Source organism: Cyprinodon tularosa, unplaced genomic scaffold (assembly GCF_016077235.1).
Source record: "Cyprinodon tularosa strain WSP-4 unplaced genomic scaffold, ASM1607723v1 ctg25, whole genome shotgun sequence".
Lineage (NCBI taxonomy): Eukaryota > Metazoa > Chordata > Actinopteri > Cyprinodontiformes > Cyprinodontidae > Cyprinodon > Cyprinodon tularosa.
The window spans coordinates 1552766-1578710 of NW_024038928.1; the positions used below are offsets into that span (position 1 = coordinate 1552766).

General features: G+C 37.9%; 1 protein-coding gene across 2 annotated transcripts; it reads left to right on the plus strand.

Moving 5' to 3' along the window:
- The first annotated feature begins 1204 nt into the window (after window positions 1–1204).
- On the plus strand, window positions 1205–25030 carry sp2 (sp2 transcription factor). 2 transcript variants are annotated; one of them, XM_038288256.1, is made up of 8 exons: window positions 1205–1350; window positions 6533–6606; window positions 8321–9049; window positions 13193–13411; window positions 16235–16532; window positions 18687–18864; window positions 20599–20792; window positions 24429–25030. In XM_038288256.1, exons 1-8 carry the CDS (start codon window positions 1305–1307, stop codon window positions 24527–24529), a joined length of 1839 nt encoding a protein of 612 aa, XP_038144184.1. In that variant the 5' UTR covers window positions 1205–1304; the 3' UTR covers window positions 24530–25030. The 2 variants fall into 2 exon arrangements, with proteins under 2 accessions (XP_038144184.1, XP_038144185.1); XM_038288257.1 differs by having other exon boundaries at window positions 8324–9049.
- Window positions 25031–25945: the final 915 nt, after the last annotated feature.

Genomic DNA, 25945 nt, shown 5'->3' on the forward strand with positions numbered 1-25945 from the left:
GGTTCTAGGGGATAGGGGTCCTTGTACCCTGCATACTCAAGCTCTGGAACTCCAAAAAGATACACATCTAGTCAAAAATCCCAATTAGATAAAACTTTGACTCATAAGGAGAAAAGATCCTTAAAATGGACCCTGGGGTATTTGTACCTTTAGTCCCATGGTACTATCAGCTTCCATTAGACCCATGCAGCCACAGTTAAGCCTAGAAATGGTGGTAGAGGATGTAGGGAAGATTGGGAGTTTTTAGACCTGGTATGCTCAGCACTTACCCAATGAAGTACATGGCTTACCCAAGAGACATTTTATATTGAATGGCAGGAAAAAAGTACAATCATTTATCATTTTACAGAGCAACTCAAGTCTGGTTAAAAAGAGGATTATGTTTTATGTTCGAAAACATCCATTTTGAGTGTGTGTTGAGGTATAGTTTTGTATATGTAAATAATTTTAAGTGCAATTGAATCATTTTTGTGTTGGAAATCTTTGATTTGCTTTCCTGGGAATCCTCATCAGATATTCACATGTACTTCCAGTGATGAACTACAATAAAAGGAATCTTTAAACCCATACTGCTCCCCGGGCGCTGCACAGTGGCAGCCCACTGCTCCCAAAGGGGATGGGCTACATGCAGAGAGTTTATTTCTGTACTTGTTAGAGTGTAAAGACAATTAAACGTTGGTAAAATAAAATGGTTTTTTTTTACCCTAAAAACTGATACATATAACTAAGGATTTTTTTTTTTTCGGTGATCACTGTCCTCACCACAAGCTTTTAAATCTCAAGAATCAGAATAGAATTGATTCTTCAAATTTTAATCAATACACAGCCCCATCTTCGGAATTGGGCTTAGATCATTTAAACAGGTAAGATTTCAGTAACCTAATGTTAATTGCTTCTTACGGTTGTCATTCTTTTTCTTTTTTTTTTTGTTTGTTATTGTGAATATTTTTATTTATTTATTTTTTGTTATTATTATTATTTTTTATTTTTATTTTAATTTTTTAAAAAAAAATTTAAGTTCTTTTTCACATGAACTGCCCTTCTAACATCACATTGGTCGCTACCCATGTCCGTGAAAGAGCAATCTTATTGTAATAGGGTACTAGATTATCCTCTAGGAACCGCCCCATTGATCACAAAAGCGACCTCCTATTGGCCGAACAGTCGGAGGAACACAGCTTTCCTTCTACGATTGGTGTAAGACATTTCAATCACAGAATTACTTCAAGGCGATTGGTCAATTTGACTGTCCCTCAACCCACTCCTGGCCGTGGATTGGTGGAGCCAGCCGGGCGGATTCCTTCATGGCTTGGTCTTCAAGGCTGTGGAGAGCGAATGTCGTCATGAGCGGTGGGTAGGAATGAAAACATTGGTGTTTATGTTACATTCTACTTCATAAACAGCGGATTGATGTTTAGGAGAAAAGCACTAGGTGTTATGTGCACATACAACTGTGTTTGAAAAGAACAGGTTTGGTTTTATGCTCTAGAATGAGCCATGAACATCCGGAAAAGGGCTGCCTTTTTTCTGTACGGCATCAAAGAGTTTCGTTGGCTAGCTGCGACTCAGCTAGCTAGAATGCTAAGCAGCTGGTGTTTCACTTGTCCCAGATATTTTCTCTGCATTTAGTTCCTCTACGCCCAAGTAGACCGTTAGATTATTCAAATGATGTCTGTCCCGTTCAAATTTCAGTCCATGTTACAATAAAACGAGGCTGAAAAAGATGCTAAACCCGCCTGAGCTTTAGTGCTGAATTGCTAGCTTGGCGCTTGCTTGCTAAAACTAGCAGCTCGTTCAGAGCAAACTGCTCAGCTGACCAACGCTCCACAGTCCACAGGCTTTATTATGATTTTGGTTGCATACAGGAAAAGGATTACATTAGTATTACCACTACTGATGACAAATTTAGAATACCTGAATCTTAACCTTTTATTTTTACTGGACAGCAAAACTGTGATTGAGTCTCTCCCCTTATATGGGTACCTCTATACTTATAATGGTAAAAGTTGGCTTCATGATAAACATTGATGGGAAAGAAAAACACAAAAAGAAAAACTGATGTTGAAAATAATTGCTGAGATGTTGAATATTGGAGAGATCTGCTTATTCGTTCTCTGTAGTCACTCTTTACTTTGAGGTATTTTCCTGTTTATTTGCTCTGACGATAAAGATTTCAAATGTTCAACCTTCTGTTGGCAGATTTACTTTTACCTTATGTTTTGAAAACTACGGAAGATGATTAGGGCCACTGAAGAAATAATAATAAAAAAGTTACGTGATTTAAATATTATTTCAGTTTAATATGGGGATAAAAGTCATAGTTCTAACTTTTTTCTCAGAATTCTGACTTTAATCTCAGAATTTTGGATTTTAATGTAGATGGGCACAATGAAGAAAGAGATGTGGGAGCACTCAGCTTTACTGACAAAGATGTGAGTTGTTTGGAAGGGCCAGAAACACATTGGTGGAAAATGATGGAATTAGGCGACTTCTTACGTGCCAGAGGGGTTCCTGGTGATGCTATTTCATTAGTGGAAGAGCAGAAGGTGATTAAAACAAGAGAGCTAGTTTATGCTCTTAAACATCTTGATTCTAACATGATTGTTAGCTGTCAGAAGCTGAGATTAAAGTCAGAATTGTGAGTAAAGAGTCAAAATTCTGGGATTAAAGTCAGAATTCTGAGAAAAAAGTCAGAATTGTGAGAAAAGAGTAAAAATTCTGAGATTAAAGTCAGAATTGTGAAAAAAAATAAACATTCTGACTTTTTTCTCATATTATACTGAAATAAAATTGAAAAATCAGTTAACTTTTTAAAAAATTTTCAGTAGCCCTAATCCTCTTCCGCAGAAAACAGTGGGAACTGACTAGGGCTGAAACAATCCGGTTAAACGTGATCAATCAAGTTTTGAAATAATTGTAAACTAATGTAGTAATTAGGGTTGTCACGATACTAAACTTTTAAACTCGATACCGATACTAAGGAAAATATTCGATACTCGATACCATTTTCGATACCACAAAGATAAAATTTCAACAGAAATATTTTGATTAATAATTAAAATACAATAAATAAATACAATAAACAATAAGAACAACATTTTGAGGTTGTTTGCTGTGCACCGTATTTAGCAAGCTTGATAAAAAACTTACAAAATTAAAATTAAGTTTTCCTTACTTGGCTGTGCTTTGCACACATAACAATGACACTAGCCAGACTGGTTAAGAGACAAAAATAATTCTCAGCAGCTGCAACTGTTGCTGCACAGAATTATTCAATCACAGTGTTCAGAAAGTGCATTTTCCTCTATTCTGCACTTTAGATGAATGACTGTTTAGGTGTGACTGGTACTCGATACTTTTGAAAATGAGTATTGTATCCGTATACAACATTTCAGTATCGATACTTTTCTGAGTATCAATACTTTTGACAACCCTAGTAGTAATTAATTAATCGTTAACTCTGGTGTAGAGACTGTAAGACATGCCTTTAGCTGACAGAGCGACCCAATTAGAGCAGTAATTATAACAAAACTTATAGAATTTATAGAATTGTCATTTAAGTTAAAAATAACTTACTAACTAACTAATGTTTAGTTGCAGCCCTAGAACTGACGTTAAATGTTAAATGAGCCTTAAGAGTTTGTAGAAACACAAAGATATGGTTTTTCTTTATTCTTTTCCCTTTTCAACGTCTGTTGTATTTTCAAAAATTAACAAGTAAAATTATTATTTTCATCTCCTCCATACAGTATTTTGTACCCAGCTGATTCTATGAGGAAAATCCTTTATTTAAAAAAAAGATAATAATTTCCCCCCCAAAACACCTACGGGTTTTCTGTCTTCAATTTGTTTTTTGGATTCCTGCATTCCGATTGAATTTTACGAATTATCATATTCTCTTCACTTCAAGCCCCATAAAGACAATCATGACGCTCGCTTTGACCAATAAAAATGTTGTGGCTAATAATCTCTACATCGAAAGTCTTTAAAACAAATAACAAAAAATTGGAGAAAAAAAAAATGAATATTTGAAACAAAACCTAAATCTTACTCTAAAAAAACTTTTTTGATTAAAATGGTATTTGAAGCATAATCTCTGGATTATATATATTTTTTCCAATATCAATTTATTTATTTATATGGAGCGAATTTAAAATAAAATTATTTAGACACCTGCAGATTTTTTTTCTTCTTTGCTTCTCATGTCTCATCGTTTCTATGTTTCATTATTCAGACACCAATATGTTAAAAATTGGCTACTTTATTATGCTTTTAATGCATTTAATCACAGATGATCAAATGTCAAAAATCTGTATCAACTGACTGTTTGTTGCTGTTGAGAATTTTTGATATTTATAGACTGACCATCTGTTGAATTTTGACCTGGTTTTAGTCAGCGAGCTCACTGCCAAAGTTAACAGTTGTGCGCTAAGACAAACTGCCATCAGTGTTGGATCACTTTTTCCTTTCTTGGCTTTCAGCAGCAGGCAGCTCAGGCCGGTTTCCAATCTTTTGCTGTTTTCCACCTTGAAAGTTTGGTTGTTGTCTGTTTGCTGCATATTCAGCAAATAAGAAGCTTATTGCTGAGGTGTGCTTGTTCATTATCTTACCATGCATTCAGGCTCTCTGAGCCAGTTTTTCTTTTATCTAATCCTAGTTGTTAAACGCAGATTTTAAAGTTTCACAATGTAAATTTCACCCTTTTTCATAAACCTGCATTAATATGCTGGTACAAAGATAGGTAGGCTGGAGTTAAATGACTTTTGAGTGCATTGACATTGAGCAGTAGGAAGATGGAATCCAACCCACAAGTTTTAGATAGCAAGACATCTCTACCTACTGTGATGGTAAGGAGGTCTGGTCATTTAAAAAGAAACTACTGCTTAGTGGGCTGGGGGTCAGAACAGCAGAAAATGGTCGTAAACCTTTTTTTCCTTAAGTAAAACTTGGGAATAAAATAAGGGATTCTACTTTTGTTCCCTGGAGGTCGATGTTGGCTGGTTTTTATGTTCTTTATGACCCGAAAAAAGGATATGACTTGAACACTTTTCAGTTTATTTATTACAAGTCGTATATCCGTATTTAAGCCTTCACCATAATTATTGCATACAGCTTGTGGAGGTGGATACAGAGTCTATCTGGCAACTGGAACCTTAAGATTTCCATCTTAAGGTTTTATTGAAAAAGTTGCTTCTGGTCAATGTCTACAAAAGAGATGCAATTTATCAATTAATCCGTAAATAAATGTATTGATCTTTTCTAAGGCTGAAACAATTAATGGAATTAATAGATTATTTGAATAATCGTCAACTAATTTAGTAATCAATTAATCGTTAAATGGAGTATAACGACTCTGAAACGTGCCTTTAGCTGACAGAGAGAGACCCTCTTAGATAAGTAATTATACGAAAATAGTAAAAAAACATTTAGGATTAAAAAACATTTTTGTCTTTTTACATGCTCCATTCAGAACTCAAGTAGAAACGTTTTAGTTTCACCCAACTCTGTAAAAAATCTTCTTTAAAGAACCTTTTGCTATCCGATTATTAATCGAAAAAAAATTATCGACCGATTAATTGATAAGCAAAGTAATCATTAGTTGCAGCTCTAATCATATTGATCGTCTAACAAATTGATTAACTGCCATTTTCTTTAAAATTAGAATTTTCTCCTATGACAAGAGGATCTTTCCATTACATAAGGCGCTTTGATATATATATATATATATATATATATATATATATATATATATATATATATATATATATATATATATATATATATATATTATATATTTATTTTATTTTTTACAATATTATCAATTAAAATAACAAATGGTACATTACTGTATTTTTACTGTTTATTTTGCCGGCTGTAATAAAAAGGACTGAATAAACAAAAAAGCTTTCATGTATATTAATAAACCATATAGAACACATTTAAACATATTTATATTAAATATATACAACAAAGCAGGAACCTATTAGGTTCCTTATTTAAAAAAATCCTCAGATGGATAAAATTTTAATCTTATAAACCATTAATAGACAGTTGATCATGTCCATTATTTGTTTAGAGTAGAATAGAAAAATAGAAAGATCCCTTTATTGTCCCAGAGTCTGGTGTTTATAGCAGCAGAAAATTAGAGAAAAAAGTTATCACACAAAGGTGGACCTTAGAAAAATGTAAAAGAATAACTTATATTGCAGAGTTAGAAAATAAACAATAAAATACTGTAGTGTAAAGTGTTTTAACAATATAAAACTGTGCACCTGGAGAGTTTACATCCTCTGTTAGCAGTTTTTGCAATAACAAAAATGAAATCTTAGGAAATGGCAAAGTTCCTCTCAGGCCTTTTTTTTTTAAAAAGAAATTTTTTAAAGTTTAATTTCTGTCTTTTTTCTTTCAAATTTCAATTTACATAACATGATCTTTGCTTGGAGCCATGGTGGAACAAAATCCACTCCATCGGAGGGAATTAATCATAGGTGCTGTAGGCAGCCTTCCTCTGACTCTGCTTTGTGTTTTCCAGAACAACACGACAGTATGGCCACTGTTGCTGTTAGTCCGAGTGAATACCTTCAGCCCTCCACTGCTTCTTCACAGGTAAGTACTTGGTCTCATGGCCTCTGATCCTTTTTCTGACTTCATCATCATTTCTGTCATGGATTGAAAGCTTCTATCTAGGTACCAGTCCCAGTCAGCAGATCTGATAGAGATCACTGCATCTCTTTCACCTCATTCATGAGCCACAGACTTAAAATTATATCCAAAAAAGCATCCGGTAGTCAGCAGCAGCTGACATGTATAATAAAAATAATTGAACTTTATTGATCTCACGCTGGAGAAATTTACCTCTGAATTTGACCCATCCTCTCAGGGAGCAGTGGGCTGCCATCGTACGGGGAGCAGTGTGGGGCTAAGGGTCTTGCTCAGGGACCCAGAGTGCAGGCTGTGATTGAACCGGGTACTTGCAACCTTCTTAGAGCACAAGAGCACTGCTCTAACCATCAGGCCAACACCATCCCGTATGGAGCGAAACCAGCCGAATCGTATCACAGGGAAACTGGAAATAAATTCCTAAAATGTTCACAATGCATAGGTTTAGCTAGGGGACAGTGTTAGCCTGGAGCTCTTTTCTTACTCGTCGGCTTCATCTGGGAACAGGTGGCAGGGCATGCAGCCTCAGCAGAGTCTTCCAAGCTTCCCTATCCTCAGACACCACCCATCTCCTACAGGAGATAGATCTCTCATATTTCCTCTAATCATGTTGAAGACAAATAAAAGCAATTTAGGAGCTTAAAGTCGTAGGGAAGTCATATTTAAATGTCAAAACATTCTGGCTTAAACATGTATATAAATGTGCTCTTTATCAGACCATTTTGTCTCAAAAATTAGAAAATTTCAATAAAAAAAAAATCCTGTCTTAAAATCCTTGTTTTTTTTTTTATCTTATGCAGACCAGTTAGTTATATGTCAGCCTGTACACCTAAATTCAACCAATCATATATCAACAGTCGCCTGTCAATCAATTTTTTTCAGTCATAGCATCTTGATTAATTTGTCACAGGTAATATACGGTTGAAATAATAAATAAGAATCATCATTTCCTTTCCCATTGAGTTCCGTCCCAGTGTTCTCAGGGATGGACGTCTGTGTCTTCAGCAGGCGTAGAGCTAACAGAACTGGCAGCGTTGCGAGGCAAGGGCTCAAACATGTACGGCTGGAAGCCTTCTTCACCAAACCAAGCTTCTGCCGCCCTGGCGTTCTCTTCCATAACAACTTTGTCCCCACTTTCCTCCTCTAAATAAATAATGGATGACAGAGGAGACTCATCCACGACTTCTGACACTAAACTCTCCTCCTCTTGCATGTTTCCTCTGTCCATGGCGTTCCTTGACAGTGTCGTTTCTAAGTCACCAATTTAGTGCTACTTGGTGCCAATGGAATTTCCCATTGGAAACCTCCTAGCACTAAGTTGGTTAGCAACGATGGTTTCAACAAACCGGCCACAATCTAAAAGCTTGCGAACCTTCCGCCACAACAATCCCGCCCCTTTGATAATCAACCAATCACATTTACTTTATTCACTGGTGTAAAGTCGGGCACCATTCGGGAGAATTCAGAAATGCAACGGTTGGAACAGCCGCTTCCCTACGACTTTAATGAACTCTGATGTAAGCATTCAGTTAAAAGTGTTAGCAATTCCTATTTTAACATAAGTTTATCTGTATTTAATGTTTGAAATTTTTTCCATCTATCGTAATTTAAACTGCAGATTTTGTGCTTTCTTTAAATTTATTTCCGGTATTTCTCCCAGCAGGACACCCAGCCTTCTCCTCTGGCCCTTCTGGCTGCTACTTGCAGTAAAATCGGGCCCCCTGCTGCTCAGGCCCCCGTAACTTCTCCTCCCACTCAGCCGCAGCCTCGCAGGCTTCAGCCCATAAAGCCGGCTCCCATAGCGCCAGCTCCACCCAAAAACCTGGGTTTCCTTTCAGCTAAGGGCAATGTGATCCAGCTCCCTGCTGGCTTGGGAACCTCAGCTCCCGGCAGTCCTATTGTCCTTACGATCCAACAGAGTCCGGCACGCACCAACACCGCCGGCCCTGCTAACATCCAGTACCAGGTGATGCCGCAAATCCAGATGATGCCGCAGGGAGGTCAGATCCAGCTCATACCAGGCACTAACCAGGCCATCATTACCACTCCTATGACTGTGCCAGCCCCAGCTGTCGCAGCTGCAACACCGGTGACGCCGCAGAAGACCGTCGCCATTAAACCCTCGCTCAAGGTACGGAAACCAAACAATGTGGCGGCTAATGTGATGCAGCTGCCCGGCGGGCTCACGCTGCCCCTTAATGTTGCAACCGGAGAGGTCGGCGGGTCTGCGGTCGTCACAGAGACTGCCGCGTCCCCTCCCACACCTGGAAAGGGACGGCGAGGGAGGAAGAGGAAAGTGGTTCCGCTGGCCGAACCTCCGCCAGCTCCTTCACCTCCGCCGGAGCAGATGGAGACCATCGTAATTGAAGCTGGCGATAACATCATACAGGTGATATTTCTGCCTATTTTAGTTCTACATTGACCATCTTCCTACTGAACTTGATTTTAAGAAATGATGTTAGTGGAGATTAGCGTTCCATTTACCTCATATCGGTATGGACTGATGCGTGCATGCTTTGGCCGATTCTTTAATGCATTTAGCAGCTATACCTTGAGGTCACGTAGATTGCATTTATTGTGGCTCCCCTGCATTCTATGGAGCTACATTGGGGCCATAAATTTTGTTAAAAAACAACAAAAAACTTTAAACTGAGAAATTATTTGGAAACTTAAAAATTGTTTAAAAACTGAAATGTTTTTTTGAAACAGAAGAAAAATGAACCCACAGATCATGAATGCAACAGCTGGAACTATTTTTTCCAGACACCAAAATTAAACCTGAAAAAGGAAGTTTAAAACATTATTTTTTTGCAGTAAAAAAAAAAAAAAAAAGTCAGTTTAAAACTGTATTTTTGAGCAAACTTGGAGTCCCTAATTTAACTCCATTATTTGCTATCAGGTCTTAATGTTTTGTTTTGATGTGTTTATAGATGTTTTATTTGTCTGTTTAAATTGCGATCTGTGAGATTTTTATCATTGTGTCACATAAATGGATGGAGAAAAAAACAAATATCAGCTCCATGAATTGGACCCAATAAATCATCAGTATACATCAGTGATCGGTTAAAGATCTATTAAAATAATCGGCATCAGCCTGAAAAACGGCACATTGGTTGATCTCTAGTTTTGATGAAAACCAGTCTTAAAAAATAATGCTTAATTTTTGTTATTTAAATGGAACAAGGATCTAAAAATCTCAGCCTAAGTTTTAGCTTCCTGTCTGGATGAAGAAGGAAAAATGATGCTGATGTTGTTTTCGTTACGGTCGTCAAAAAACATCAAGACTCCAAAATGTATTGATACCCAAATGCTATATCTGGATATAATACTAACTTGACGTGGTATCAGTACTAAACAAGTTTTGTTTGCATACTTTTTTAATAATATCTTATCTCTCGTTAATTTTAGATTTCTGGGCTATTTATTTTGTACATTAATTTAACAAACATATCGGTTCTGTTGAGAAAACATGTTCCATGGTGAGATAATTAAAAAAGTGTTAAAAGAGTTTCTCCAAGTTTATTATTTTAATAAATTATTTTAAATTAATTATCACTTTTCTTTTCTCCCAGCAGTATCAAAAATTATATAAAGTACGTAATATTTTCCTGATTATTGTTACTGATTTTGACATTTTATTTTTGTGGCAACCTTTTTTTTTTTTTTACAATTTTATCATCTTAAACTGTGTCATTTTCTTACAAGAGATTCTATCTTGTTTTAAAGCTGTAAGAATGTAACAAAATTACACGCTTTCTTGAAAAAGTAAGACCAGCATAACTAAGACTGAACAATGAGAATGAATAAATAGTTAGCATTTACCAGGAGTTAGAAGGAAAAGGGTGGTTTGTATAAGAGCCACAAAAAAACTCTTTGTTTATCTAACAGATTTATACAGGTTATTAGTCTATCTGTTTGGTTAACAGGTAGTGCTTTGGACAAGTGCTGGGCAATTAATATCTGTATATGTCGCGATAGACACCTGATCATACAGTCAGGTCCATAAATATTGGGACATCAACACAATTCTTATCTTTTTGGCTCTATACACCATAGGCTTGTCCCGATCCGATCCACGTATCGGATCGGACACCGATATTGGCAAAAAATGCGTATCGGCAAAGCATGTAAAAATGCCGATCCAGACTGCCGATCCAGTTTTTATAAACAAAATCCGGTCCGTATTTTCCAGTTTCGCCGATTGAAACAATCCATTCCACTATTTTGCGCCAGTGTTCCCTGAATCCGGTCCGCATTTTCCAGAACACCTTCAAAACACCCACAGGTCTTTTTGGGTCTGTCTCCCGGCCTAACCATTAAAACAGATAGCGGGGAAAATGTCAGCCGTGTGGGATTATTTTATCCTGCACGATGTGTAGATGGAGACTAGGTGTGGAGGACATTGGGGAGTATAAGGCCTTTTTTGTGTAACAATTATTTGCACTTACTTTTTTTAAAGCAGTATCTTTTTTCAAGAGTAAAGTCCTGATTCTAAGTTAATAGACTATTTTCCACTATTGTCTGTTTTGCATTTTTATTAAAACTTACAGTAATATAGCACCTTTAACTGTTTACGGTTTTACTGTTCACTGTGCAATATTAGATTGCTATTCATAATTTTGTCCAGTTTGTGTTTATCTCTTAATAAACAGGTAAGTTTGTTGTTACCAATTATTGTGTTTTATTCAATCTCACCTAATTCAGCTGGCTAGATGTTATCAAGAGTACTAAAACCCTTTTCAACATGAGTCTTACAACTAAGGCTAAATACTTTAACTTAAACTTAAACACATGCTCGGATAGGCTGGTATCGGCCAGTATCGGTATCGGATCGGAAGTCCAAAAACAATATCGGTATCGGATCGGAAGTGCAAAAACAATATCGGTATCGGATCGGAAGTGCAAAAACCTGGATCGGGACATCTCTAATACACCACTACAGTGGATTTGAAATGAAACAAACAAGATGTGCTTTATCTGCAGACTTTCAGTTTTAATTTGAGGGTATTTACATCCAAATCAGATGAACGGTGTAGGAATTACAACTGTGTGTATATGTGCCTGCCACTTTTTAAGGGACCAAAAGTAATGGGACCATCTGCTGCTCAGCTGTTCCATGGCCAGGTGTCTGTTATTCCCTCATTATCCCATTTACAAGGAGCAGATAAAAGGTCCAGAGTTCATTTCAAGTCTGCTATTTGCATTGGGAATCTGTTGCTGTCAACTCTCAATATGAGATCTAAAGAGCTGTCGCTATCAGTGAAGCAAGCCATCATTAGGCTGAAAAATCAAAACAAACCCATCAGAGAGATAGCTAAAACATTAGGTGTGGCCAAATCAAGTGTTTGGAACATTCTTAAGAAGAAAGAACGCACCGGTGAGCTCAGCAACACCAAAAGACCCGGAAGACCATGGAAAACCAATGTGGTGGATGACCGAAGAATTCTTTCCCTGGTGAAGAAAACACCCTTCACAACAGTTGGCCAGATCAAGAACACTCTCCAGGAGGTAGGTGTATGTGTGTCAAAGTCAACAATCAAGAGAAGACTTCACCAGAGTGAATACAGAGGGTTTACCACAAGATGTAAACCATTGGTGAGCCTCAAAAACCGAAAGGCCAGATTACAGTTTGCCAAACAACATCTAAAAAAGCCTTCAGTTCTGGAACAACATCCTTTGGACGGATGAGACCAAGATCAAGTTGTACCAGAGTGATGGAAAGAGAAGGGTGTGGAGAAGGAAAGGAACTGCTCATGATCCAAAGCATACCACCTCATCAGTGAAGCATGGTGGTGGTCAGAACTCATTGGACGGCGTGCAGATGGACAATGACCCAAAGCATACTGCGAAAGCAACCAAAGAGTTTTGTAAGGGATATAAGTGGAATGTTATGCAATGGCCAAGTCAGTCACCTGACCTGAATCCGACTGAGCATGCATTTCACTTGCTGAAGACAAAACTGAAGGGAAAATGCCCCAAGAACAAGCAGGAACTGAAGACTGTTGCAGTAGAGGCCTGGCAGAGCATCACCAGGGATGAAACCCAGCGTCTGGTGATGTCTATGCCTTCCAGACTTCAGACTGTAATTGACTGCAAAGGATTTGCAACCAAGTATTAAAAAGTGAAAGTTTGATTTATGATTATTAATCCGTCCCATTACTTTTGGTCCCTTAAAAAGTGGCAGGCACATATACACACTGTTGTAATTCCTACACCGTACATCTGATTTAATGTAAATACCCTCAAATTAAAGCTGAAAGTCTGCAGATAAAGCACATCTTGTTTGTTTCATTTCAAATCCATTGTGGTGGTGTATAGAGCCAAAAAGATTAGAATTGCGTTGATGTCCCAATATTTATGGACCTGACTGTAATCTGATGGTCCAAGGTGGTCCGATATCAGATTCCAAACTGCAGGAGAGAAGTTAAGCCTGAGGTTACAGGTCTAGTGACCCCGATGCCTAAAAGTTACATAGTGTTGCTTTAAACCAAGTGTTTCAACATCATGTATAAACCTTTGTTGTTTTCTGTAGGCGGGGAACAATTTGCTGATTCTGCAATCTCCTGGACAGCCAGCGATGGTGCAACAGGTCCAGGTGGTGCAGCCTAAGACTGATTCCCAGTTGATCCAGATCCCTCAGCAGGCGTTGAAAGTGGTGAAGGCTGCTTCTGCCACTTTGCCTCCTGTCCCACAGAAACAGCCCATCACTCCGAGCCTGCAGGTGACCCCTCAGGATCCAACACCGACCCAGGTATGAAGTCAAACCATCTGAGCTTCCACGCTGCATCGTTACAGCCTGGCAGGAAGTTAGCTGGAAAACTTAAAATATCAATCAGAGATGTTTACTAACTGGTAGCTTTGGTGATTGTCGTACGATGTTAAGATCAGCCTTTACTCTTCACATTAGTTAGTTTAATTTGGACCATTAACTCATGTTTTTGTGACTCTGCCTTCTTGCTGCATTTTGTCAAAGCCATCTGGTGCCTGGCAGTTAAATAACCATCACTGAAGCCTCTGAGGGTCATAAATGTAACAGAGTCAACATCCTGGACGAGTTTAAGCGTCCTGTAAGGTGATGACGTTGAGAACTAAACATTATTAGGCGTATTTCATCAACCTTTTTTTCCCTTCGTCTTATTTTGAAGTAATGAATTAGAGGATTGTAATAAACTTTCTAAATTACACAAAAAAAATTACACTTGCTTTAGTTTATTTTATTTATTTATTGACTTTTATTTAAAAAGGAGAGTGAAAGATATTTTTCCAATAAGTACTGACGTAGCGAATATTCAACTACTGTGGCTGAATAGCTGTCTCTGCCACTGTAGCGTCCTGAATGCAGCATTAGAACCGCACTTCTCTATCCAGTTGCGTGAACCATTCCTAATACTAGCTGACATGGTAAACTAAATACAACTTGCAACACATTTCTTGTTATTATTTTAAGCTGCGGTCTTCTCTCTCCTGTTAACTCTTCCTGTTTACTACAGCTAAATGCAGCAGCAACATATGACAACGTCACACTTTGCAGTGACTCTTTAATTCGCTCCAATGATTGAAACGCATTGAATTAACTGTTTTTTACTTTTTAAAAGCTTGCTTAAAATTTGCATTACATTTGGACGGAAACAAGGCTACTCTGTCTTTATTTTGAACTTTTAGCATTAAAATTATGGCAGAAGGAAAAAAAAATTATATTAATTTGGTCTGTTCCTTCTGACTAGAGGGACAACGTCGGCCCCCGTTACTCTTGAGAAATCAGCTAATTAAATGATGAAACACATGAAAAGTTTCTTGCAAAATATGTCTGACGTGTACGGCCAACTGCTGGTATGACTTTGGTGAAAAAAGACAGCAGCTGATAACCGCAGTGGAGCTCATCAGGTTTATGCTAAAAAGCAAACTAGCTGTTTGTGCAGGGAGGGCGGACTAGTTACTGGAATAGACTGACCTCTTTCTAACGTAACCCCAAAGATAGACACTTTTGATTTGAAGAGTCTGTGACATGTCTGGTCATATTTGTTTTTTTCTACTCCTCCACTGTCAGCTTGTCTTCATATATTGGGGAATAAAACAGAGGACTACCGTATTTTCGCGACTATAAGCCGCATATAAACGTCTTTTTTGTGCGGCGCGCCCTATAGTTCGGCGCGCCCTATAGTGCGGTGCGCCCTATGTGTGTTGTTATTGTGGACGTTGTTAAGACCACCATGAGAACGTTAAAGGGGGAAGTGTGGGCGTGGATTGGCTGCCACGCAAATGGACAGAAACTGCCGCCTATGGTGATTTTTAAAAGAAAGACTTTGCCTAAAGAGCCTTTTCCAGCTGGAGTCGTTATTAAGGCAAAGGAAAAGGGCTGGATGGATGAGGAGATGATGAAAGCGTGGCTGAGGGAGGTGTATGCAAGGAGACCAGGTGGTTTTTTCCACTCATCAACATCGCTGTTAATCTGTGACTCCATGCGTGCCCATCTCATAGCCGATGTGAAAAACAAGGGGAAACAAATGAACGCTGTGCTCGCTGTTATTCCGGGAGGTCTGACAAAGGAACTTCAACCACTCGACATCGGTGTGAACCGCTGTTCAAAGTAAAGTGGGGGCGATGGATGAACGACGGAGACCACAGTTTCACGAAAAGTGGAAGGCAGCGCCGGGCAAGTTACGCCACAGTTTGCGGATGGATTGTACACTAGAAAAACAATCTAGAAATAAGTAAATATGTCTTAAATTAAGTGTATTTACCCTTAATTTGAGTTGTTAAATGAGATAGTTTGCCAATGGAATGAGTATATTTGCTCTTAAAATAAGATAATTAGATGATATTTTCTTGAAATAAGACCATTAAATTGTGTTTTCTTATTTTAAGTGTAAATTGTCTTGTTCCATTGGCAAACTGTCTCTTTTATCTCCTCAATCCAAGAACAAATGCAATCCTTTTAAGAAAAGATGACTTCTAGATTTCAATTTTTTTCCAGTGTAGATGCTTGGGCTAACATGTCTGCTGGCACTGTTGTTCGAGCTTTTGCAAAAGCCGGCATCATTTCCGAGGAGCCGCACGGCACGGAAAGTGACTCTGACAGCAAAGAAGGCGAAATTGGCATGTCTGATTTAGCGCAGCTGTTTAATTCAGAAACAGAGGATGATGACTTTGATGGGTTTGATTAATACTTTGTAATAAATACATGAATAAAGCACAAACATACTCAGTTTTGCTCCCGCTCTATTTTTAAATGCGCAGTAGAGGTATTTAAACGTAGTAGAGGATATGTACCGGTATATAATCCGGTGCGCCTTATGTGTGTGTTAAATACAGTAATGGCACACATAACTGAGACTGCGCCTTTTAGTACGGTGCGCCTTATGGTCGTGAAAATACAGATTGTCCCCTTTTGGCTACCATAATCAAAGATGGCAGCACCTATGTATTTATACACAACTCATTCTAATCTCTTCCTTTTTTGATGCAGTTGTTATAAGACTTTGACAGAAAGCTAAATCAGTTTCCCACTGTCCTCTTTAACTCATTTCATTCACTGCATTTCTCTTGTTAATAGTTTATATTTTACTTCACTTAGATCCTCTTCAAAACAGCGTCAGGGGAGTGGCAGTCAGTTCAACTGCAAGACTCCGGCTCCAAGGCAACAAGCCCTACAACCTCTGTTGCCCCAACCACCCCCACATCACCACCTGCCAGCAGCAAGAGGACCCAGGCAGGGGCGCGAAAGGAGCGCACCCTGGCAAAGATCGCCCCTGCAGGTGGAGTGATGGCATTCAACCAGTCACAGTTGTCCTCTGCATCTCAGGCAGTGCAGACGATCAGTATCAATGGGGTCCAGGTCCAGGGAGTTCCTGTCACCATCACCAATGCAGGAGGTAAGCTAATGAGGAGCCTGAATAACAGCTTCATGGTGACAGTCGGTACTAAAGATGCATTTTATTAATTGATTAATTAATCTAAAGTTCATTGATCTTATCGATTGTTAAGTCGCCATTTTATTAAAAAACTGTTTTCTCTTGTCTCAACATGAAGGACTTAATATTCTATTACAATAAGCTGAGGGGGGAAAAAAGTACATTATTATATTTTTAACAATTTATTATGTCAGCGGTTTTCTTTACTGACTGAATAATAATAAAAAAAGAGTTTTCTCACACATTTTTTTAAGTTTATAAAAGCAAGGCTTGAACATATTAGATTCCTGAATACAAGATCATTAGAATACTTTTTATTTTCCAGTGCAGTTGTGACACTATCATTAAAGTCAGGGTATGTGGCTCTGACATACTGGGAGATTAGGTGTTACTTTTTGTCACTAAAGTCAACGCTAACCATGATATAGCGCTCTGTTTTTAGTATAATCCAGTAGTCGGAGCTCGGAGAGACTTTGTGCTGTTAGCAGCTGCTTTAAACTGGTGGTTCTGGTTTCTCTCAGAAAGTTCAAACTTTTCTCAATAAAGTTCATTAAGTTACAGAATCCTTCCCTATCTACAATGCTAACTGCTGACCTTTTTCTTTCACGTTTTAAACATTTTGCATAATGTCCTACTTTTCTGTCATCACGTTATGCTGCTCTTCCATGCAGCACAGCTAATTGGGCGCTATTTAGATGCTAACTGAAGGAGCTTATCTGATGTTTATATTTTTAAAATAAAACCACAGGAAGTTAATTGTGCTATGTCAATCAAATCTGCCCAGGACCTTCAGAAACAGCAGTGCTGGGTGATTGTACCTTAACAATATTAGTGATGAACGTTTTCTTCAACCAATCAGATTTCAGATTTGCCCCACTGCGCCAGCTAGCGGGTCCACCCTAACGTTAGCATTTTTTCCCCTCTGATTGGTCAGTTAAAGCTAAATGTTTACAGCCAAGTTAAGCTAGCGACAATCTGCATTTTAGATAAACTTCTGTTAAAGTTTTTCTGGACTCACTGGCTGATACTAAATAGAGACACTAAAGGGCAGATTAGACTTCTGCAACCGCATAAATCAAATGTCGCTTGGGTCTGGTCGCGAATCAGTTTTGCTGGTATGCTTCTCCACCGTTGGTCTGGAATCTCTAGGGATGCACAGCAGTTTCCCGCCAAAGCACAAGGGGGAGCCTATTCGAGAACTTGCGAGAACTTTGGCGGATTGTCACGAGAACTTGGGCTGCGGTAGTGTTTATCTTCCAAAACAATAATGGTGCGTCTGCAAGGTATCGCGGTCACAGAGATGGATCTAGAGTTGCTAGACATTGAAATGGAACAGGTTCTGTTAATGGAGTTGGCAAAAAGACCGATTAACTTTTCGTCCTAGTTGTCCATTGTAATTGTTCCTCGGTTTTTAAAAATGGCGTTCCCCTGCACCGAATCGAGAAGGACGACCACACAGACAGCCGGAAAGGCGTACCAAGGACCAATCACAGCTGCTTTTTGTCTGCGCAAATATTACTTGCTTTTACTACTGTTGCTTTTTTCCCCCAACTATTTTAGTTAGTTTATAAAGATAGTTTAATTTGACTTCTCCTGATGATGCTGACAAAGTAAAACATGTATTCAATTGATTTTCCATAATAGTAACGGTAATAATACATTTTCTACATTGCCTGTTATTTCATCTTTGCAGTGTAAGACGTGTCGGTCTGGAACATCAGGGGAAACCAGTTTCCCTACATTATGGCAACCCCCCCAGCCCTGCATTGACTCTCTTCTAATTAACATAAATCCTATTCGCTCTAATTTGACCCAAAAAGCGATGTTGCAGATCAACATCTCCATTTTAACAGAAACAAAGATAATAATAAAAGCTTCCTCCTAAAAGGATGAACATATATGAGGACAGGGTAGCCAAAGTAATGTGATCGCTAAAGTATTGTTGACATACTACTTTTTAAGTATAATGTAAATATTTTCTTCACAGAGCATGTTATCCTCCAGCTTTCATTTCCGCACTTTGTTACATTTACCTTTAACTGCTATTAAGCACATTAGCAGATTTCTAAAGGTTGTTTTCTCCTATAGCATTTCTCTGTATTTTATGTTTATTAGGTCAACAGCACTTAACAGTGCAGACGATGCATGGTGGAGGCCTCCAGCTGGCGACGGCGCAGGGCCAGCCTGCCATCCAGATGGACCAGACGCTGACGCTGGAGCTGCCCAGTCAGCCAGGGGAGAAAAAACGCCGCATGGCCTGTACCTGCCCCAACTGTAAAGATGCAGATAAAAGGTACGTCTGTCAGTAGACAGGAAAATACCTGCTAATGTTATAGTCTTAAGAAGATGAATGAAAACAATTTTTCAGATTTTTTTAATCCATTTCTGTTGCAAAAAGTTTACTTACTAGGGGATTTCTGAAAGGATTATGTTATTGTTAGGAGTGAAGTAAAAAGGTTGAAAATAAATGCGTTGGAGAGCCCGAAAATTAAACCTGCTCGCTTATGTGCGACTGCGATCTGCCAGTCAATTTCCATGTGTGACTCCGCCCCCATGAAACCACTACTGCACCATGCCGGGAGGTAGTCGTTTCAATGAACGTTGGCTGGAAGATGAAAAATACAAATTATGGATTAAACGGGGACAAACCCCACGAGTTGCCTCTTGTAAAGTCTGCAAAAAAGATGTGCAGCTTTTCACAATGGCTGAGTCTGCGCTGTCGAGTCACATGAAGAGTAAGTCATAGACTTTTTAAGTAAGCCAACTGAAGTAGCCTAATACACGTTAACGTTAGCTCCTATTTGTTTACGCTAGTAACTGCTAGCTAGGAATTCACAGGCTAAGTTACTGAGTGACTGAGAGTACGGTGTGATACTCACGCTACCGCCTCACCAACGTTCCAAAAAAAAAAACGAAGTTTTAATTCATTGCCAGGCCCAGACCTTAAAACAGCATTGATAACTCTACGGCTGATAATACTGAATTGCGACACCCTCTGGTTGGTTATATTACTACGCCATGGCAGAGGAGTAAGTTTCTTTGATCAGCCGAGTAATAATCTTCACTATGTATTGCTATGTAATTTACGGTGGTGTAAGGTGCTGGAAAAAGTTTTAAAATGGATCTTGAAAGTGCTTGAAAAGTGCTTGATTTTGACTTTGGAAAAGGTGTACGAACCCTGAAGATGTCTAGTGCTGCTACTACAGATGATCTCGCTCTCGAAATGGAATTGAACGATTCAGATTAGCTAGCTGAATGAATAGAAAGGGTAGAGCGTAGCCGCCTGTGGCCCGGGCTTCCTGTTACAACTCCAGTGCGCATGCGCGGATGACGTCATACACGCGCCGCTTGGTTTTTAAACATATAAATATAAAAAATATAACCGTGGATGTCTGGGGACAGTGATTCGCCTACATGAATGCTGGCGTACCATAAATGATCAATTATGAACAGTTCAGCTATGCCTTAAAGTCGATCGCCCATAGGAAGACGTTACTTGGATATAACCTAACCGAATATCTTCAGAACAGCTCCAAATGACAGAAACAAATACATGATGTAATAACGTAAAATCAAGGGGCCAAATGTAAAAAAAAAACGGGGTTCCACTTTAACTTAAAAGTGGCAATGTGCTAGTGAAGATTCTTAGTCATTCCAAAAAAGTTAAAAAGCAAACCACTGGACTTTGCTTTCTAAGTTTGAAGACATTGTGCTTCCCATTAGCGTTGAGTTCCAAGCTTTATAGAGTAGCCCAAACAACGCCTTGTTATGGCTTTGAAAACACTCAAATTGAACCGTAAGAACAGGTCTGTCCCTTAGGAATGGGGGGTCGTTGAGGTCTTCGTAAGCCTGCAATACCCGATACTGGTCTACGCCTCAAAAGTGGCGATGATTCTACTGCTTCTGTCTAATGACAGTAGCCAGAATTGATGGAATTATTTGAACTATTTGTATCGAATCTAAATGTCGCCTGCCTGTTTCCATTAGCCCTGAATGTCACCTGATGTTTTCTAACGTTTGCTTTCAGGCCCGGGGAGGTGGGGAAGAGGAGACACATCTGCCACGTCGCAGGCTGCGAGAAGACGTTCAGGAAAACATCGCTGCTCAGAGCACACGTCCGCTTGCACACCGGGGAGAGGCCCTTTGTCTGCAACTGGGTTTTCTGCGGGAAACGTTTCACACGCAGCGACGAGCTGCAGAGGCATGCCAGGACGCACACAGGTGAGGGGAGAGATAATAAAATACATAAATGGTAAAAAAACACAAGTTGATAGAAAACAGATAAATGATAGCAGTAGACACAATTCTCAGCTTTGAACAGGCAGGGGGGAATTTTCTTTCTTACTTAGGTAAGTTCATGTGGTGTGATAAATCTCTGACCGCCTACAGAGGCCTGCTGCTGCAGCGGCTTTAAGACGGATCATAAAAAGATGGAGAACCTGAGCCCAGAGAGGTTACAGATCTGTACACAGTGATTTTAGTCATTTTCAGAATCAGGTTTATTGCCATTGTTAGTGAAGGAGTTCACAAACTAGGAATTTTTTGTGGTACGAATCGTGCAACATGAAACATATAATATGGAATAGGTAAATAAAAATATAAAAATATCTAAAAGCTGTGGGTATAAGGCATGCAATAAAATAGACTAATATATACACTTAAGATAAAAATATGAATATAAAATATAAAAAGTAAAATATTTAGCATTTAGTGAGTCAATTGGAAGCTCTAATGTTAATATTTCATCCTAAGTGATTAACCTGTAGGTGAGGATGGAGGCAGAGGGAAAATATTAAGAGCTGTACAACCCAGTATTTAGGTAATGGATTTTTCCAACCATTAATACTGGTAGAGTAATCTGTAAAAAAAATGCACGTTTTATAGATTTTTTTTTTTTTTTAAATACCAAAGATTATTTTATGAGTAGTAGAGACTTATGGAAAAAAATGCAAATGATTCACTTTAAAAAAACAAAACAACCCTTTCTGATTGACCTAACCTTTGGACAGGGCAGCTCCCCCTCTAGAAAAAAAATCTTATGCCACGCTATTTTTTCCTGATTAAAACAATTCTAAGTAAATTTTTGGTTGCATTTTTTCTTTTCCAAATTCAGGGTTCCCGCGGGTCCTTAAAAAATCTTCAAAGGCATTGAATTCTTCAAAATAAAACTAAGGCCTTAATTGGTATTAAAATGTCTTAAATCAGTCTTTCGTAGGTCTTATTTTTAAAACATTATAAATACGATTATTTTTATTAGAATTTATTTTTGTAATCTAAATAAAACGTTAAAATTGACAATTTTTTTTCTTTTTATAAAAAAAAAAAAAAAAATGGCTTGCCTTTATTGTTTCCGTCCTGATAGCGGAACCAATAAAAGCGTTGTTGCGGCCGGGACATTTGGGAGATGTGCCTTTAACTTTTTGTCTGGAAAATATGAGCAAGTGTAAATGTAACCAAAATTGTCTCCAGCCAAGAGTTTTCTCCATGGCTAAAACCAGGGAACATACATGAGGCTCAGTGGATTTTGTGCAAGAAGTCATTCAAGCTCAGAAGGCAGTGGAGTCGCACATGCGAAGCACGAAACACAAAGCGCCAAAATGGAGTTACAGAGAAACAGCCGGTATTTCTCAGTTTGGTTCCACCCTTGTCTCTGCAATGCCTCCACTTATCACCAAATCAAACATACTAAGAAAACCATACAAAGAAAAATAGCTGCAAAAAAGACTTAGCGCTGGTTATGTTGTGGCTTTAAAACTGATTTTTGTTCCCTGCTAAAACAAAGTTTGTGAATTCAGTTAAATAATTGTTAAAATATATCTGTCATTTGTGTGTTTTTAGCTTTCTTCCTGTATGGGAAGCTTTTCAAAATTTGAAACAATAGTGCAGTGGTTTATGTTAAAATAAACATTTGGGTTAAGTTGTCGCAAGCAGGTTTTTCTTGTGTTTCTTGTGAATTTGGTCTTAAATTTTTATTTCAAGTGGCATTAAAAAGTCTTAAAAAGTCTTGAATTTAACTTATGCTGTAGGAACCCTGAAATTTATACTTTCAAAACATGTTTTTTTTTTTTTTTTTTTTGTGCAACATTCATGGAACAAAACTCCTGACGCTTCTCGCTAGATTCTAAGTAACTTAACCATGCTGACAATATGTAAAAAGGAGTTTGATGACTTTTTCTACACGGCTAATAACTAAGGTTGTAATGCTGTTTGAAGTGTGGTTGTATAAATGAAGAACTGCAAACTGCTTGGATGTAAAATAATTGCCATCATGGCTTTGTCAAGCTGCTGCCTACCTTTGTGAAGCAGGAAAAAGACTAATACCAAGTAGGGTTGTCAAAAGTATCGATACTCAAAAAAGTATCGATACTGAAATGTTGTATCCGGATACAATACATATTTTCAAAAGTATCGAGTACCAGTCGCACCTAAACAGTCATTCATCTAAAGTGCAGAATAGAGGAAAATGCACTTTCTGAACACTGTGATTGAATAATTCTGTGCACTTTTCAGTTTCAGACTTTTTTTGTAACAGTTGCAGCTGCTGAGAATTATTTTTGTTTCTTAACCGGTTTGGTCAGTGTCATTGTTATGTGTGCAAAGCATAGCCAAGTAAGGAAAACTTAATTTTAATTTTGTAAGTTTTTTATCAAGCTTGCTAAATACTGTGCACAGCAAACAACCTCAAAATTTTGTTCTTATTGTTTATTGTATTTATTTATTTATTGTATTTTAATTATTAATCAAAATATTTCTGTTGAAATTTTATCCTTGTGGTATCGAAAATGGTATCGAGTATCGAATATTTTCCTTAGTATCGGTATCGAGTTGAAAAGTTTAGTATCGTGACAACCCTAATACCAAGTGAATCCAGTAGAACTTTTTATTGCCTACCAGGAATGGGTGACAATAAATAAATAAACTTTTGGCTCTAAAAATGGTATCGGTGCCCTATTTGTTGGTACTCACCGATACCGATACCAACATTTTAGTGCAGTATCGGGGCGCCGCCTGATACTGGTAATGGTATCGATACTAAACAAATCAATACCCAGGAAGATATTTGATACCAGATAATTTTTTTTTATACCAGGGGAATAAAAATTGCCAAATAATAAAGAATTAATAACTCATCTTTTTTAATCCCAACCTCGAGCTTCTATTAGTTAAATATTTTTACAATATTTTTTGGGTTGTTTTAGGTTTATTATTAGGTATTTTATCGGGCAAATAATCTAGAAATCTGAGATGGGGAAAAAAAAAAAGCAAAAATATGCAAACACTTGTATTTAATGGATACCTGACCGAATTACTTATGTATCTGGATGAAGCATTTGAGTATTAATTCTTTTCAGATTATCAGTACTTTTAGTAACTCAAGCAGCTATATTTCCCCTTTCGTCACATCATCCAATGAGAGGCATTTGAGTTCTGCGTCGGAATCCTTTCCAAATAAATTCAGCTTTGCTTTTAGAATAATCACTTATGATAATATTCTGGAAAAAAATGGAAATCTAGATAAGTATTTTTTTCTTTAAATAAGTGCATTTGTTCTTGAATTGAGGAGGTAAAAGAGACTTTTTGCCAATGGAACAAGACAATTTACATTTAAAATAAGAAAACACAATTGCATTTTGTTATTTTAAGTGCATTTTATCTAATTATCGTATTTTAAGAGTAAAAATACTAATTCCATTGGCAAACTATCTAATTTACCTACTTAAAATAAGGATAAATACACTTAATTTAAGACATTTTAACTTATTTCTAGATCGTTTCTGCAGTGTTGATGTGTTGTGTCCCTTTTGGATGCTCATATGCTGATCCTCGTTTTCTGTTGTTTTTTTGTTTTTTTTACAGGAGACAAACGCTTCGAGTGCAATCAGTGTAAGAAGCGCTTCATGAGGAGCGACCACCTGACAAAGCATTACAAAACTCACATAAACACCAAGAACTTATGAGCCCACTCTGAGAGGTTTTCCTTTTTCACTGAAACACCCACAGCTTTTCTACAGAAAACAGTCATTAGACACAGGAGGTGCGAACGACTTAAAAACCAGGGAAACATTTTCCAGATAAAGCCCCAAATTTTCCCCCTCTCACTCCTTCAGGACGATCGTGCGGTTTTTCTACTCAGAAATGCGACCAGGACGACTGCAGGCTGAAACTCACAACGTTACTTTTGTCAGTTTTAGTTGTTTACAGATGTATTTATTTTTTCTGTTGGTTTGAAAAAAAAAAGTCAGTTTGAATGTGGGAAGGTGTGGCTTTAGATCTGGATCCTTTTTAGGTTTTAACACACAAACACATCAAATAACCTGGGGAAGAAGGACAAGAGACGTTAAGATTCTTTTTACTTGCGAGGAGAGCAGCAGAGGCGTCATCAGGTAAATCTCCCACCTCTCTGATGCACTTCTGCTGTCTTCTCCGCTCTTTATTGGAAAAAAGGGAGTCCATAGTTACATTAAATCATGCTGGAACTGTAAAGGAAGTTGTGGGGAGTAAGATGCATTCTGATGCAGGGATACTCATACATTTCTTCATGCAGACAGTGACCTTGAGTTATACAAATGAAGAACATTCACCTCCTGGCCCCTGCAAAGGAATACTTTCATAAGAGTCTACTAAAAATACAAAGAATAAACAAGGTTAATACGGGATAAGATAAAATGAAATAGCTCAAACTATTCATCCTTACTGGGAACCATTTAATGACCAAAACACCAATGGGGGACATTGATGAAACACTGTCCGGAAATAAAATATGCCTCTAGAATTTTAACATTGGTCACTAGAAATAGACCAAGTAGAGCTTTATGTATAAAAAGCAGTTTTTGTGTTACAGGGCTGATTCAAAGAAAAAAGCATTAGAAAGGAGGACCACACCCACTCATTTTCTGCTTTTATTGAAAATATTAACAATTACCTTTAAGAGAAATTGTTTAAACCAATGTTTGTTTTTGTTTTTTTTTCTTCCCAAGTGTGGGATTGAAACAAGGATCCAGGTACGGTTACGTTACTCGGGTTTTGTTGCACTTGGTACAATGAAATCCCTGAATTATTTCCTTTTACTTTTGGTCAGTTGTGTGCTTCATTTTTATCTTTTAACAAACATTTTTAGACCACAGGCAAGAAAATCTGTCAGTGTTAGTAAAGGATAGGCGGCTGCAGGCCGATTCGCTCTTTTCCCTAATCCAGCTCCCACTGCCGTTCCGCCCCTTCACTCATCCCTGTTATGCCACTTTTTAAAAATGTCATAATTTATGTATTTATTTTGTTTCTCATCAGAGTCGGACCTGTTGGCCCTTATGTTGTGACTCCTTATTCACAAAACAGAATCGTCTCATTTTAGTAGATATCAATTATCAGATTATTAA

Coding starts and splice junctions, on each gene's coding strand:
- sp2 (XM_038288256.1), top strand. CDS start 1,305: ATGGCTTGGTCTTCAAGGCTGTGGAGAGCGAATGTCGTCATGAGCG. Junction 13,412..16,234: donor AGGATCCAACACCGACCCAG/GTATGAAGTCAA, acceptor TACTTCACTTAG/ATCCTCTTCAAAACAGCGTC. Junction 20,793..24,428: donor GCATGCCAGGACGCACACAG/GTGAGGGGAGAG, acceptor TTTTTTTTACAG/GAGACAAACGCTTCGAGTGC.